The sequence below is a fragment of the Hyaena hyaena genome, unplaced genomic scaffold (assembly GCF_003009895.1).
Source record: "Hyaena hyaena isolate Hyena2069 unplaced genomic scaffold, ASM300989v1 scaffold_63, whole genome shotgun sequence".
NCBI lineage: Eukaryota > Metazoa > Chordata > Mammalia > Carnivora > Hyaenidae > Hyaena > Hyaena hyaena.
In genome coordinates, this window is record NW_024080695.1 from 157,354 (window position 1) to 173,863 (window position 16,510).

The 16,510-nt window shown below is 53.5% G+C and overlaps 1 protein-coding gene across 2 annotated transcripts in view; it reads left to right on the forward strand.

Moving 5' to 3' along the window:
- NSD2 (nuclear receptor binding SET domain protein 2) overlaps positions 1–16,510 on the forward strand; it is an 88,028-nt gene that overhangs the window by 49,511 nt on the left and 22,007 nt on the right. The window contains exons 6-10 of one of the 2 annotated variants that reach the window (XM_039232046.1): positions 5,545–5,689; positions 7,596–7,714; positions 10,124–10,205; positions 11,357–11,478; positions 13,928–15,032. In XM_039232046.1, coding sequence (XP_039087977.1) covers positions 5,545–5,689; positions 7,596–7,714; positions 10,124–10,205; positions 11,357–11,478; positions 13,928–13,990 — 531 coding nt within the window. In that variant the 3' untranslated portion in view covers positions 13,991–15,032. Of the gene's footprint in view, positions 1–5,544; positions 5,690–7,595; positions 7,715–10,123; positions 10,206–11,356; positions 11,479–13,927; positions 15,033–16,510 lie in introns of those variants that run through there. The other variant, XM_039232045.1, reaches the window with a different exon arrangement.

The following is a 16,510-nucleotide window of genomic DNA, read 5'->3' on the forward strand; positions in this document are numbered from 1 at the left end:
AGCTGAGCCAGGCTGGTGCCCTGAAGATGCGTGTTTTTTATGTCTTAGCATGCCACTCCCAGGTATTTACCCTGGAGAAAGTGGCCCTTGTGCCCAAGGAGAAGGCACAGGGCCCTCAACTGAAAGGTGGTTCCAGGAGTGACAGCTGCGGGGCGCTCCTGTGGCCTGACTCTGGGCGGCAGGAAGGCGGCCGGCTGCAGGCCCCGCGGGAGGCCGTCACTTGTAGGAAGTGTGAAAAGTGCGGTGCACGCCGTTTTACCTGCCCGTCTGCCCCTTCCACCTCCAAAGAGTAAACATGCAGCTGTGAATGTACACCCTCCGTCTCCGAGCTGAAAGGTCTGCCCGTGGAAGGTGCCGGCGCCTGGTGGGGGAGCTGCGGCCTCGGTTGGGTTGGAGGTGGTGCGGAGCACGGAGCAGCGGGAACGGTCCCTGCCGGGCCTGCTGCGGACCAGGGCCGTCAGTGCTGAGCTCGGAAAGGGCACTGCCGTGGGGCCCGGAGGCCCCTGCTGTGGCGGCCGGACAGCTGCATGCTCTGGGAATCGGGCAGGTGTCTTGACAGGAGCCCACTAGCCACGCTCCAGCTGTTTCTCCGTGGTCTGGCAACGCAGCCGAGCTCTGAGAGAAAGTGGGTGCCTGAGAATTCAAACTGCTTTCCAGAGACACCCGTTTTGCCTTTGGGGACCCGTTCTGCTCTCAGGATGGCCCTTTTGGTATTAAGGAAAGTGCTGAGAGCAAACACAAGCCTATCCCTCCAAACGCTGCTGACAAGCTGTGCCCCGAAGGGCTGACGTGTGCGGGGTGCTGGGCACTCGGGGAGCCGTGCCGCTGCTCTGGAGACCCCCGGCTCCGAGCACCTCTCCAGAGCACGCGACGCGTGGTTTGGCCTAGTAAATGCAGAAACGCAAACGGAAGGGTGCCCGGTGAGGATTCCATGCAGCATCGAGACAGATGCCCTGCCCTGCCCGCACCAGTCTCTGTTCGGGCCGGGGGGCGGGGGTGGGTGGGCATGGGCCCCTCCCTCCCAGCTGGGCCCAGCTGTTGGTTGGTTTTGGGTAATTCTGTTGTCAGAAAAGTGATGAAGCCTAGGATGTTCTGTAACTGTTTTGGTGACTTTGTTGTTATCATGAGTGTGTTTTTGCTAGTTGTGTAAAAAGTAATTGTACATTTGATCTTAGCCAAAAGGCCGAGAAGCAATTGTAATAAGTAACTGTAGACTTGGATTGAGGAGGCGGCTCTCTGAGTCACCCTGGAGGATAATCTGAGTCTCTCTAGGTTTTTTTTCTTTTTGAGGGGTGGTGGTGGCTCCAAGGATAGTTTTCGTTTGGTGGTTAGTTGATGAATCAGTGGCCAGCCCTTGAGAACCAGGGTTGAATGAAGCCACCCCTCTGCTTCCTGCCCCTTCTCCAGGGTCACTAGATAGAAGACTATGACTCTCAAAGACATTTGGCTGCCACCTCGTGACTTTTTTTAATTTTTGAAGTTCAAGTTCCTTCTTGCAAATGAAGGGAAATATTCTGCCTTGTGAAGTGGGTTGAGTTCTTCATGAACGTGTATTGCTTGGTTACCTTTGTCCACCAGGCTCAGCTCATAAGTGTCTGGGGCGGTGTTCCTGGGATAGAGTTACAGGCGCTGCGGTGGGGGTGACGAAAATTCACTGGAGGACAGAGTCCACAGAGGGATGGGTGGGTGGGGTGGGGGAACTTTGTTTGCAGGCAAGGAAGCTAGAGCAGCGGGGGGGAGCCCCATGGTGGTGGAAATCCCACAGTCCTCCAAAGGCTTCAGCGTCAGTAGCAGTGCCATTGATGACTGATGTGTATGATCTCTGTTTCCAAGTTTTAAAGAATCCTTTTCACCTTCCCCAATCCTGATTTTTGTTGATGTATTAGAATTGAACCGTGCTTTATGTCTTTCTCCTTTGTATGTACGTTTGTGGTAGTTACCTAGTACTGCGTAACACATTGCCTCAGAACTTAGTGGCTTAAAACAACACACATAGGGACATCTGGGTGGCTCAGTCGGATGAACATCTGACTCTTGATCTCAGGATGGTGAGTTTAGGCCCCACACTGGGCTCCGCACTAGGCGTGAAGCCTACTTAAAAACCACCACCACCACCACCGCGCACGGGGATTCTCCTACCGTGCCTGCAGGTCAGGAATTTGGGAGCAGCTTAGCTGAGTGATTCTGCCTCAGGGAGCCCATGAGGTCACAGTTACCATGTTGGCTGGGGCTGGGGGATGGTCTTCCAAGGTGCTATACCAGTACCGCCTGCAGGGGGCCTCAGCCCGCGGTCCTGTCCACCCAGGCAGGCTTCTCGTGGAGCCAGAGAGCCAGGGGAGGTCAGGGCCAGGTCTTCTGTAAGTCCAGACTCGAAAGTCATTGTGTCGCCTGTCTACACTGTGCACCGGGCTGCGCTGGTGGTGCTGCTCACAGGGAGGCAGGAGTCCTGGGGGCGGCTCATTGGGGCTGCTCGGAAGGCGGGTGCCGGAACCATTTCAGAAGTCTAAAGAGCAGCACAAAGCTCTGAAAGGGTGTGTGAGGAGGCAGGTGGGCTGAGGGCAGGGAGTGCGGTCCCTGAGGGGTGCACGGTATCTTTGTACCGTCATCGGTTGAGTCAGCACCGCATCGGAGCTTGTGAGTATTTGGTTTTCCAGATCTTTCTCTATGTCTAAGGTTTCTTAAAATTATGGAAGTAGCCAGCACTGAGTGTTTAACCATCTGTGAGACATGTTGCCAGTATGTCACTGTGAAAATTTTTTATTTATTTTCTAAGTTTATTTTGTGAGAGGGAGACTGTGCATGTGGGGGGGGGGGAGGCAGAAAGAGAGAGCATCCGAAGCAGGCTCTGAGTTGTCCGTACAGAGCTTGATGTGGGGCTCTAACTCATGTACTGTGAGATCCTGACCTGAACTGAAATCAGGAGTCGGATTCTCAACCGACTGAGCCCCCTGGGCGCCCCTGGGAAAACTGTTCAGTTCTCACAAAGGCCTTTTGAGGCCAGCACGATTGTCCCTGCCTCAGGGCTAGCTTCACGGAACTCGGACATGTAAAGTGACTGTCCTTTGCCAGCGGGAGGATGCAGGCAGGAAGGAGTGGGGACTTGGCCCTAAGTGTGCACACATGTGCCTTATGTGTGCATGTGTGTGAGCGCGTGTGCGCCTTTGTGCGTGCATGTGCACACGCGTGTCCGCGAGCATGCAGACTGGCAGCCGTTACGCTGCACGGTTGCATGGATGAGGTGTGGAGGCCTTGGCGCACAGCCACTGCTCTGTGAACCAGAGACCAGGGCAGAGGTGCCCTGGCGCCCTGGCTGGAGCACACGGGGGTGGCGAGGTGAAAAGTCACCGGCTTTCAAGGTGAGCACTGCAGGTGGGGTGGTGGTGCCCTGACATTTTATTTCCTGCCCCGGGCACAGGATGCTTCTGGAAGGCAGGCAAGCAGGCAGGTAAGATTGTAGCTGAAATCAAGAGGGTGCTCCTGAGTCAGCCTGGTGGAGGATAACGTTTCTGGGGGAGGGTGGCCTGCGGAGAGACAGAGCCATCGTGTTCCTGAGCAGAGTTGTCCGGGGAGGGGAATCAGGATGGGCTCCAGGTCCTGAGGGGCCCCGGAAGACGGTGCCATGGTGGGGACTCGACCCTACATGTGGGCCAGGCCATGGCCCCTCTGGGTACAGGAGGGAGACCTTTAAGGGTGGGAACGTCAGCAGAGAGGCAGGTAAGGACTGCGAGCCGGGAGACTGGCTGCTGAGACCATAGCCACCCAGGTGGGGTGGGTGCAGAGGTGTCCGGGAGAGGGGCTGGCCAGCCTGGCGGGGAGGGGGGTGCAGGGGGAAGGGGGCCCCAAGGAGGAGTGGGGAATCTTGTTTGATGAGGAAGCTGTGGACACTGTTAGGATTAATTCTGACTGAGGACATTGTACTCTTGGGTGGGTGATCAAGGAGGGCAGGGGGTTCGCAAATGCACGTGCTGATCTTGAGGAATCTTCAAGTGGAGAGTTCTAGAAGGCAAGCATCCTGTGAGTTCAAGCTCTGCACAGAAGCCTCTGCGGCTTGAAGGTCTGAGACCTTTGGTGCTTGAAGCGTTGGGGCTGGTGAGCTCATCCCTCAGGCCAGGCAGCAGGAGAGAACCCTGCCGCCCCAGAGGCAGGGGAGCCTCAGATGAGAGGGGAGAGCAGATGTGTGTGGGGACGGCGGCGCCAGTTCACAGGGGAACCAGGGCTGGATGGCTGTGCGCCCACGTATGGAGGCACGCGGGCTCTGGGATCCAAGGCTGGGGGAAGCTGGGGCCATGCCAGTGACCCTTGGGGACACAGAGAGGAGTGGGGAGCACAGGAGGCTATAGGAATCGGACTGTGGCGACCGTGGTGTGAGTGGGGGTTGCATTTTGGGACAGAGGTTGCCTGTATTGGTCAGGCAGGCGGGAGAGCCACCTCCCCCTGCCCGGCCGCGCCACCGAGGACAACACCACACCTTCGCTCACCTGCATCCACAGGGCCGACCTGCGTGCGGTCTGGCTCCGGGGCGTGCTGGCCAGTGCTCGGAATCGGGCAGCACACCGTCTCTGAAGGAGCCTCAGGGGCAGTTGAGGCGGTTGTCAGGGCTGTCACGGGTCCTCAGCTCTGCTGTAGCCGGAAAGCGGCCCTCGGAGGCTCGAAAGGGATGCCTGGGGCCGATGTCCAATAAGACTAGATACAAACGCTGATACCCGAGCTTCCTGTAATTTTTATGAGCTACGAAGTTTCTTCTGACTGTCCCCCAACCATTTAAAAGTGTAAAATCAATTCCTAGTTCCTGGACCCCACAGAGGACAGCAGGTGGGGCTCGCTTGGCCTGCAGGCCGTAATCTGCCGCCTCTGCTGGTGGTGGCTCTCAAGCTTGGGAGCACAATGGAGCCCCAGAGTCCTCCCCGCAGCGACACCAGGCCCGGAGGGCGACCCGGCCTTGGCGGGCCTGAGCGCTAGAGGGTTTACAAGTCCTGAGGTGGTTAGCGTGCAGCCAAGGCCGCGGGCCCGGGAATCGGACTTCAGGGTGCATGGGAGTCACGCAGAGACCTCGGGGAAGGCTGGGGCGGGGCCTGGGTTTCTGGCGTGCTTCCGGGGTGCGGCTGCACCTGGCCCATGATGGGGCATGGCACTGCTGGCTCGTCCCCCGTGTCCTGTGTCCCGGGCGTGTGCCCGAGGCCTGGATATGTGCTGTCACCATGTTGATGGCACTTTTCCCACTGCTGACTTGTCAGGACACCTAGAAAATCGTAACTTACTCATAATTCAGTCATTTTGGGAAAATATATATTTTCCTCTTGCCATTTAGTATTTCCTGAGTTGTCATAAGATTCATCACCCTGTTTTTATTAGTGAGCATCCGGGGGCGATGGCATCAGATCCTCACTAGTTTTCTTTGATGCTCCTGTGGGGCTCGGTTCCATGACACGGGGGTAAATGTGCTGCGTGCTGAGTTCTCTGTGGCTGAGCCTGGACTCGGGGCGGACGGAACCCCAGGGGCTGCAGGTGCGTGGCCTTCTCACCCCGCCCTTGCTGTGCCCACAGGTGGTGGTGGAGCACCCTGACGCCTCGGCCGAGGAGATCGAAGAGCTGCTCGCGTCGCAGTGGAACATGCTGAACGAGAAGCAGAAGGCGCGCTATCACACCAAGTTCGCCCTGGTGGCCTCTCCCCAGGCTGAAGAAGACTCTGGTAAACCCAAAGCCGTGCGGGCGTGCCTGCTGAGGTGTGCGGCGTGTGAGTGTGGCTGGCCAAGCCCCGGTCTGGGGCCCGTGGGCAGTGGAGACTGTCATCTGTGCGTGCTGGGACACACATGTTGTGGAAAACTGACATTTCTGACGTAAAAAATAAGTGGGACGTGTTTGGCTCTCAGTTTAAAATACAGAACAGTCCTGTACTTGAAGGTTCATCACTGAAGAGCTTTGGAGAGGCCCAGTGTAAAGTGTGTGGAGTCCCCCCCGCAGGGGATCAGGAGCCAGAAGTAACTGCACTTTCCTTGTGTGCACCAACTGTGTCTAGATCAGCACTGGTGCATCTGACCAGTTGCACACGCACTAGAAGACCTTTCTGTTGTGTTCACAGAAGATCTTGATTTTAGGGCTTTCTAGGTCTCCAGTGTGACTCTCTGATACATTAATGTTGACGTTGTCCAGTTGGCTCAGGGCTTGTTGCAAATACTGTAATGTAGATAAGTGAGGATATTTTGGATTTGTGCATTTTCTTTAAAAGGCAGAAGATGGCCTGACTCTGTTTTTCAGAAGCCAGATTTAACTACCCTTGGAGTGAGTGTGAATGTGGTCGTGGGTCACATGCGGTCATTTGGGACGGCTGCCCAGGGCTTAGCAGACGGGGGTGGGGCTGGTCCCTGTGTGTGTGTCCAGTGTGTGCTTGTCCTGGGGTCCTCCGGCCTCCCCACCAGGGGCCCCGTGCTGGTAACCAAGATGGCGGGCTGTGTTTGTGGGGTGAGCTGTGCTGTGGCCTCGGTGTGACGGAGTCAGACAGATGCGCACGTTGCTTACCTCAGTACGAAACGCGCTGCCTCGTTTCGGGTACAGGGGACTTTCTTCCAGAAGGACTGCGACTCCCCCTCACCTGTGTGAAGGTGAGGTGCCAGGTGGCGGTTGCTGCTGGCAGGAGCCTGTGGCTCAGTGGGCGCGTGCTGAGGAGGTTGGGCAGACCAGATGCAGGAGGCTATGGCAGGACGGGCTGGCCGCGCCCTGTGCCAGGTGCGCGTGGGCGGCCCCTCGGCAGACGCCACCGCCCCGCACGCCACCTCTGTGCTGTGGCCGGGTGGGGGCCGGCTCACGCTGCCCTGGGAGGTGCTTGGGTCTGCCCTGGCCAGGTGCCCTCCTCGGGAGGCGCTGCTGGGCGCCACGCTCCTGGCCCGAGTGCTCTGTACCACTTGGTAGTGAGGTTCGAGGACAGCGCTGCCCTCCCACAAGATGTTTTTCCCAAACAGTCCAGAAGTAAGCGCTGCACCTCTGTAACAGAGTCCTGCAAATGGAAATCGTGGCGTGTTCAAGTTAGTCACCTCTCTAGAATTTGCTCTGCAGATTCTTCCTGCACAGTAAGATTACCCCACGTCTTATTTTCTTAGGTCGGTGCTGTGTGGACGCGTTAAGACTTGGATTAGTTGATTTTCCTGGAAACCTGTAATCGGCACAAACCACACGTAGAAAACCCTTAGTGTGTAGATGCTGACTGGAGTGCCCCTTCCCAACATGCTTCCTTAAGGAAACGTAGCAAAAGTAGTGAGTGGTGTCCTCCTTAAAGTTCCACTTAAATTCCATGGTCTTTGAATGTTGGTAAACTCCTGGGTTAAACTGACATTCAGTGTTCTCGTTCATTAGAATGTAATTACGAGAAATACCCATCTAAGTATCTGTAGATTAGATGAGGGTTCTCCAACGTTTGATGTTACGCTTGCAGAACGCAGAGAGATTCGGTCTGTGGTACTTCGGCCCTGAAGGACGGCCCAAGGGAAGCCCCCCGGGCTGGGTTTGCACACAGATGCCCAGACGGGGTGAACAGCGCTTGGAGGGTGGCTTGAGGAGTGTTTTTCATGTCTGCCCCCCCCACCCCACCCCCCCGTTCCAAGGTAACGTAAATGGGAAAAAAAGAAACCAGGCAAAGAGGACACAGGACCCTCCTGAAGATGTTGACATTGAAGACGCTCCCCGGAAGAGACTCAGGACCGACAAGCATGGTCTCCGGAAGGTAATTGTGCCCGGGTTTGCCCAGGCTGGAGGACTGTGTCCCATGTGACTCTTCCGCGGATGTTGGTGGGCGGCAGGAGGCCTGCCCCTGGGCCGGTGCTTAGCGGGCACCGGGTTACCTGTAGTCAGTGGGTGCTTCCCGCCTGAAAGCCCTTGGAGAAGGTCACTGGAGAGAGCAAGTTCCTATCTGCCCATGATTTGAACCCAAACTTGGGATGCATGGCTGTCAAAGAACAGCATCCAGGGGGACGGGGCTTAGTCGGTTAAGTGTCTGACTCTGGCTCGTGATCTCAGGATCGTGAGTTCAAGCCCCACGTTGGGCTCTGCTGGGCATGAATCCTCTACCTGGGGAAAAAAAGAGAAACTGATATCCAAACACTTTGAATAGTTGATTTTTAGGTTTAAAGAAATCGTATACTGAAAATTGTTCTTGTCAACAGGGCCGTTATTCAGTGTGTAAGTGATGGGTTGACATGAAAACATCAAAGTCCATTAGAGATCTCTTCTACTCCAATAAAATTTTTCAAAATCCATTAAAGGCATTGAAAATATATTTTATGAACTCATGTTATTGGTAGTTCGTGTTGCTGTTTAGAGGAAGTGCTAAGTAGGCTGTGCAGGCCTGTTTGATGCAACAAAGTGACAGCATAAATATGAAGGCCCAGGTCGACAGAAGGGCAGCCCCAGGGCTTTCTAGTTCTAGCATCTTCCAACGTGTATCAAGGGTCTACTGCCTGGCCAGGGTCCACACGTCTAGAGAGACAGTGGATTCTCCTCTCTGGCGTGTGGGACTCACGCTCGTAGAGAGTGTGAGCCTTTTCCTGTGTGCTCTGTGGTTCAGTGCCGTTTGCGGAAACCGTCTCGCACATCCACTTAGCTTCTCTGTGAACTGGGAGTTTAAACAGACTTCGCATCTGTTTGTGTAAAGCTATTTAGCAATAGCTCTCAGGGTAGTTGTGTACTTAGGTTTTGAGTAAAGCTTCGTACCATCTTCTAATCTAAATTAAGAGGCTCTTTCCTTTATTGTTGTATTTTATTTTCAAGAATGGAAATGAATTCCACATATTGTTTAAGTGTAAATATGTGGCCACCACATCATCTGTATTCTCTTTTTCAAACGTTAAAAAAAATTGTTTCTGTATGTATTTTGAGAGAGAGGGAGAGACACCACGTGCACATGGGGGAGGGACAGAGAGAGAGAGAGTCCCAAGCACGCTCCGTGCTGACAGGGCTCAATCTCACAAACTGCACGATTATGACCGGAGTTGAAACCGAGAGTCGGACACTCAAATGACCGAGCCGTGTGGGTGTACCCTGTGTCTTTAAAGCTGCTTTTGCAGCTCAGGGGAGCAGACGGGCCCTGCCCGAGTTTTTCTGGTCAACAGAGCATCTTCCAGGGCACCTGTCAGGTGTCCAGCGCCAAGATAGGTAAAATTCATCTTGAGTCACCGGCGTCTGCACGTGGTGAGTGTCCCCTCTGGCCACGTGTTGTTAAAGCTGGCAATCACAGGGACCTTGGTTGCTTTGAAATATTTGCATTTCATATTTGCCTTAAAAAAATGTGTGGCCCTGAACATTTGAGATCTCGAAATTTGCATTAAGTAGCTGGGTAGGAATGTTTGATTCACTGATAGCTCAGGAAATAGCAAATAATAAAGAGAGTAGTGGTGTCTCCTTGGGTTTAGTTCTCACGACCTGAGTAAAAAGCCGCGTCCTAGAGAGTTCCTGACACGCACGGGGTGCTTTGGGTGCCAAGTGCCGATCCACACGCTGTGCCGGGTGCCTTCTGTGTGGTCCTGTGACCCGTTTCCCTGGCCCCGGGCAGGCAGGGGATGGGTTTGCGGGCAGGACCCCGGCCTTGGCCTTGGAACTGGGAGGGGGTGGGTGGCCGTGTGCAGCTCTGCCCCTGGGCCGTCGGGAGACGTTATCTTCACCTACTTCTGATCCCGAGCGTTGGACAGAACGATCCCAATACCGTGTTTTTGGGTGATTTCTCTCAGTGGTGACACGGGCATTGCCGAGGATCTTGGGGAAGTTCGCCTGGAGCTGGTCCCCAAGTTGAAACCCTCAGATTCGGGACTTAGCGCGATGATGTCAGCACTGACCTGGGCCCCTCAGGTCGGCAGGACAGCCGGGCGGGGCACTGACTCCACTTTGAGTTCAGAGGCGGGTTTGAGAAGCACATCGAATGTCGCCCACGCCGAGTCTTGGCAGCAGGACTAGGGCGGGGGGTTGAGGCCCCCCGTCTCCCACCCAGCAGATGGCAGAGCGGGGAGGGGGAGGGGGGTCCCTGCTGCTGGCGCGTGCGGAGCACGTCTCCAGGGAGGACCTCTCTGCCCTCCGTCTGGCAGCCTCTCCGTTTATGTCAGGGCCTTCCTTTTGTTCTCCCGGTCTGTTTATTTAATGGCAGAGAGAGACGACGAGTGACAAGATGGCCCGGACAGGCTCTTGCAAGGCCCTGGAGGCTGCCTCCCCGCTGAAGAGCCAGGCAGGTAATGTGGTTATTCCCGCTTCTTCCTTGTCCGCCCTTCCAGGCTGCAGGGGAGCGGGCGCCGGGCTGGGCAGGGCCGCAGGGGAGCGGGCGCCGGGCTGGGCAGGGCCGCAGGGAGCCCAGGACTCTGGCGGCTCAGAGCTTAGAGGCTGAGGTGGAAGGGAGGCACTTGCACAACTGAAAAATAAGCTGTGGTCTAGTGATCCAGCTAAATTTTACTGAAGTTGTTTTTCTTCTGATTTTTGCTGGGCTTTATTTTCAGTTTAAAATGATACTTAAAAAAGTTACTTAAACCAGGAATATCCAAGTTTCCAACTTGATGGTGCCAGTTGTTGCTATAAATTCTATCCCTTTTTAGTAGCTGATCCTTCACTTATTACATTAGCAAAAAGTAAAAGTAGTGACTGGTTATTTTCATTTCGCATGTTGAAGAAAATAGCTTCAAGTGTTTGTGAAGAGTAACTGTCAAAACAATGAAGGGGGAATCAGGCTGCCTTTACCTTCTCATTATCTTTTTGAAGTATCTGTCTGATAGTTTATTACAGGGAGTTTACCATCCCCAACTCTTAATTAGAAAAGGAAATGACATTCAGGGGAGGTATGAGGGGTAGAAATGGATTCGTTTCCCTTATTTTGCTGAGGTGCTGTGCTGGTTTTTAAAAAAATCAGTTAAATAGACTATTAAAAGAAAGACCTTTATGAGCAGTTTGAACATTGAGTGGATATTTGATGACACAAAGGGATTGAGTGTTACCTTTAAGAGTGACGTGGTGATATTATGGTTATATCCACAGTAAGACTTTGCTTCAGAGATATGAACTGAACTTTTTGCAGGTGAAATGGGGTGTGGAATGTGCTCCAGAAGAACGTGGCAGGGGGTTGTGAAACTAGGGGCGGATGGAGCCTTGGGGGCCCCAGGTTGATGGACTCGCGGGCCAGGCAGGGGGACACTGGGGCTCACGGTACAGCTTGCCTTTGTTTACAGTGAGTTTTTTTTTTTTCCACAGTAAAATATTAAGCCTTTAATATCACCAAGCAGCCCAGAAAATTTATCTTTAGAACATCATTTTTTAGAGGGTGATTTTAAAGTAGTACAGAGATTGAGGGCTTAAGACTTCGAATTTTACTTTATAAACCAAAATTGTTTTACAGCAACGAAACATCTGTCTGATGCATGCAAACCACTGAAGAAGCGAAATCGGGCGTCTGCAGCGGCGTCGTCCACTCCTTTTAGCAAAAGTTCATCTCCTTCTGCATCCTTAACTGAGAATGAGGTAAAATAATAGTAATAGTGTTAACTGTGGCGTTCACGTGAAGGCCATTTAGTCACCCAGGTTGAAGTGTGAGTAAGTCACGCTTAACAAGCGTAACACTGATGTTCTCCACGAATGTAGGTGAGTTTTGGATCCTCTAAACGATGTATAAGTCATGACATGGAAAACGTACCGTTAGTCTAGTTGAGCAGCACAGATCCACACGTGCGCACGGCATGTGTATGAATGTGCGTGTAGGTACTTCGGTTTGGATGTAGTTTAATTGTTCTTGAAACTTGTCTGTAAGACGTTGTGTTCTATTAGCCCTCACGTTGCGATCTTGCACGTCACCGCAAGCCTGCTGCGGCCCTAGCACGGCACGCTGCGTCACTCGAGCTGACCCGGGCCATTGTGCCCTCACCTCAGGCGGGAAGAAGGGTGGCTTACCTGCTGTGGTGGACTTCAGCGGCTTTTGGACCTAGGCTCACGGAGCACTGTCCTGCGCTCCCTGGTTTTGGTCCTTTACGTTCTGGCGTGTTCTTAGGTACTTGAGTGTTGATGTGAGTCAGAACTACCATGGTAATACGACTCCTCTATTTTCTGGATTTGCAGAACACACAGAAGCAGAGTGGCAGCTCTTTGAGGCTGTTCCCACCCTTGTATCATGACATCTGGACTTCGTCATCAGATCTAAAGTCTTTGCCACTCTAAAACCAAAACAAACAGCCTCAGAATGCAAGCGTAGCACTTTTGGCCCAGAGGGCGTTCTGGATTCCCGATTTTAGTGACTACCCAAGGAGCTTCTATTCAAGTTTTAATTCCTTGTTTTGTTTCCTGGGAGCCTCTCTTTCTCACTGGAGACAGGAGACCTGCTTTTAGAGCATTTATGAGGACATGTTCACTTCGGGCGTTTTTGGACGAGCTAGTAGCCCCTCACCCTGTTGGGTGAGAAGGTGGCCCCCGTGACCTGGCCCCTGCCACGGTCACGGTCTCTCAGCCTCGGCTGCTTCCTCCCTGTAGATGAGGGGCTTCCCCTGCGAGGTGCCTTCGGGGGCCCGGGCAGCGGGCAGGCTGATGGGGTGCAGGTGCAGAGAGCTGCTGGGGGAGGGCTCTTCTCTGGGGACTCAACACCGTAGTGGTGGGGGCTTCTCACGTGTGTGGGACTGGAGCTTTCTTACCATCTGATGTGCGCAGGGGACTAGACCTCTCTTCTGTTTGAGCACATTCACGAAAATGCAGTAGGTACCCACTAAACCTCCAGGGGCTCGCTGAAACACGGAAAAGACACATTCTATACAGATATTTTTCCCTTCTTTTTTCTTATCTGAATTATGATTAGCATCCTAAAAATTTTTTAAAACTGAGGGTTCCCATTCTAAAGAAAATACTAAAATAAGTTTCAGGTCCATAGATCGTTTCACTTAAAGTCAGCTTTTTTTGTGTAAAGATTTTTAATGAGTTTTTTCTCTCATCTCATTCTGATCCACTATTCGGTTGCATTTTTACTTACACCATTGTCAGATCCAATCGAAGGAGAGGCACTGAGGCTGCTGGAATCTTTTTTGTCATTCCTGGTCGGAAGCTGTACAAGTCAGAGGCCTGGGTTCAAGGCCTCCTGGGCCGGGGTGGGGAGGGGCATGGAGGGTGGTCAGGGCTGCATGCCCTGGGCCTCAGTGTAACCAGGGTGAGTGTGGCCTTCCCAGTTTAGACATTTGTTCTGGACTAAGTCTCGGGGAGACTTGAAGCATTTTATAATCAGTAGACTTCAGTGATTCTCAGTTCTTTAAAATTTTAGAAGTATAGTTTATTGAATATGTTTCTATTCTACATTAAATACAGGAAAATCCTATACCTTCCTGCATTTTGAAGGTGATGCATAGATCCCATAGTGTGTGCTCAGTTCCTTATACGGCAACGTTAAATTCCCAGGCCGCTTCTGTGTGGCTTGTAGAAATCTCCCATTAGAGTTAATTTTTACAGGATTACATTGTTCATTAAAACCACTTCAGGTGAACGAAAAGCCTTGTCTGTCATGTGTTGGCGCCCCGGAACCGCAGTGCACGTTGACAGGGCACGCGCGCCGACCGCCTTCCGGCGCAGGAGGGGAAGCGTGCTGTGTCCCTGGCCCGGTTGTGCCCACGGGGCCCCTTCCTCGGGTCACGTGCCTGCTGCCCAATGCACGTTTCTGCTTCTGGCTTTTCTCGCCCTTGACTGAAGTAAGGGTTTTCCACAGTTGGTATTTCAAGATCTCTTAGGTCACTCGTGGTTTAAATTTTTTTCAAAAAGGGTAAACGTCAGAAATAAAATTTATGTTGGAATGACTGCTACCCAGCGCTTCATTGCCCCGAGATTACGCGCCTGCATGACAAAGGCCCGTGAGGGCGTTAATGTGACTGAAGTGTTTTGTAACTGCGTTTCTTATTCCCTTAGTAGAGCCAATTCTTATTTTTTTTGCCTTCACTGGTAACAGCTTTTATGGGAGCCCACACCAGCCAAGTTGGATGTGAACTCAGCTGCCCTGTACTGCGCTTAAAACGCTGTAATAGTCCGGGATGCCTGCTGCAGGCGGTGCACACACTCAGTGACACTCGTGCCCCAGTCATTTTATGGAAGATGTGTGATAATCTGTTTTTACTGGTATCAATAATACACACAGTGAAGAAACCAGATACCAAATTTTAAGACCAAGGTAAGACACCCAGTGAAGGCCATTTACCTGATCACGCTCCCACACACAGTAGAGACACAGCCCTTCTGCAGCGGTCTGTGTAGGTTTCAGGCTGAGGGGACGCCCGCCACACGGGGCTGCCCTGGGCCTGCGACAAGGACGCCGCGCCGAAGGGGCCGGCCTTGCTAGAAGCCACGCTTGTCCTCTGGCTCGTGACTTATGAGTCTGTCCTGAACAGTGCCGGCGTCCGCACCGTCAGAAACGGAGCAAGCCGCACACCGTAGGAGGAGTCCTCGCCCGCTCTTCCCGGTGCCCGCGGAGTGCGCTCGGCCCTGTAGGCACGAACCTGATTTCCAGCACTGGAGGCAGGAGGGGTTCCGAGTCTGTCTTTTTTTACTAAACAGTTTTACTATATGACACTAGATACAGTGAATTTGTAGGAAAAATCTCATTTCTGGTATCATGAGCCATTTCACTCTCCTCTTTGGACTCGGTGGCCGGGACCTTGGGGACCTCGATCAGACCTCGATCAGGTTGTTTACAACCACAGCTTCATCAGTGGCTGTCGTAGGGCATCAGCCGTCACATTAAATATCTGAGTGTCGGGTGATGCCCGCTGTCACACCCCAGGGCGTCCGCATGCCTGCCTGGAGGGCGCAGGCCACACTCAGCTCATGGAGGCAGGACTGCCGTTCACGTTACCGTGTCAGGAGCCCTCGGTCATTCCCGGCGCTCTTCTGAGGTGTTCTGCGGGTAACGGAGCTCTCTGCCTAGTACTTGTATTCTAAACCGTTAAGCAATGTCACGCATGTAAAACACATGGGGTGCCTGGCGCCTTGCAAGGACTCAGTGGTTCGCTATTGTGACAATAATGGTTATAACAATAAAAATAATGAAATCACCATCATTCCATTGTTATCCCAAAGTATACATTTTGCTCTGGCATGAGGAGCTCTCCTGACTGCACCATGCACGTGGCGGCTGGTGGCGGTCACCGGGTCTGAGGGGCTCAGCGGGGTGTGGATTGGCAGCGAGCAGGGCTGGCGGGAGGCCCGGGCACAAGGAAGGGCAGGGTAGCGGGGACCGGTCATTGCATTGAAAAGCCTGAAGAAGGGTCGTGTGGAAGTGGCCCGCCCGGTTCAGGAGACGATCGCGAGTAAGGTCAAGCCCATTTGAAACCACAGCACGATGACTTTTGAGTGGGTGGGTGGCAGCTAGCAGCGTGCGCCAGGGCCACCAGAAGTCCGCCAGAGAGTAGGGGCCTGCCTTGCCGTGGGGGGCTGTCAGGATGCTGGAGCAAGGGCACAGGAGGGCGTGGGGTGTGGTGGGGATGGGGTCACGTGGTGTCCTTCCACTGGGGGGTCATTGCCCTCTGTCCGCCCCCCCCCCACCCCAATCCCAGGGTATCAGGAAGGTGCTGGGCAGAGGCAGGCATGCTCAGCTCCTGCAGACGATGGACCGTCCCACATGGGGCAGAGCTGTCCTGCTCTAGATGCCGCAGTGGCCTTGCTGGGGAGGCCTCCCCCCCCCCCCCGCCCCGCCCCATGGCTTCCTGAAGGTGAGTGGGAAGGGCTCCTGTTCTGAAAAGAGCTCAGGGGGCGAGTAAGCTTGTCTGCCAAGAGTATAAGATTCATCATGCTACTAATTTCACATAAATTCCTTGTTTCATAAAGCGATCAGAACAACACTGACACGTTCTAGTCTTCTGCGCTGCTGGTTGTGGAGGTGGCCTTTGCTTGTACATAGAGCTTCGTTGACGGTCCTGTTTCCTTGCTTTCGTCCATCTTCATAGCCCACGTTTGTGCGTGGCAAGGGGAGGTAGCTAGGAGAAGGGGCTCTGGGTAAAACGCAAGGCATTCGCAAGAGGTGAAAACTTGTCTGAATATGTAAAGGTTTAGATTGTAGCTGTTCTGAAATGGAAAGTTTCCCGTTATGATTGAGTTCCCATTAAGTGTGTGCATCTGCCGGCGTAGACGCATCTGTAGGGGCTTCCGTCTCCCCTGTGGGCCTCTCTTCAGAGTTCATACGAGACTTAAACGCTTGCCTCTGGTAGTGATGGGTTTGGGTGCCTCTTGTGTCCGATACATCTCTCTCCCAACTGAAAATAACCCGTTTTTTAGGAGGAAGCTCCTAAAGCCAACAAGAAATCCAGGCCAGCTCTCATGGCAAGGATGCCTCAGTGTCGTGATCAGAGCTTGCACAGTGCGTGGGGGCGCCTATCTGTCCCGCCCTTGCAGGAAGGCTTAGCCGGCTTCGTAAGGGGTCGCTGGGGGGTTGCCCCGCTTCGCATGTGTCTGAGGCTGAGTTTTTCACTGAAAGGTCATGCACAAGCACAGAAGGGGTTAAGACGAAGTGTTCAGGGAGTGGGTGAGCTAGGGGAGTGGC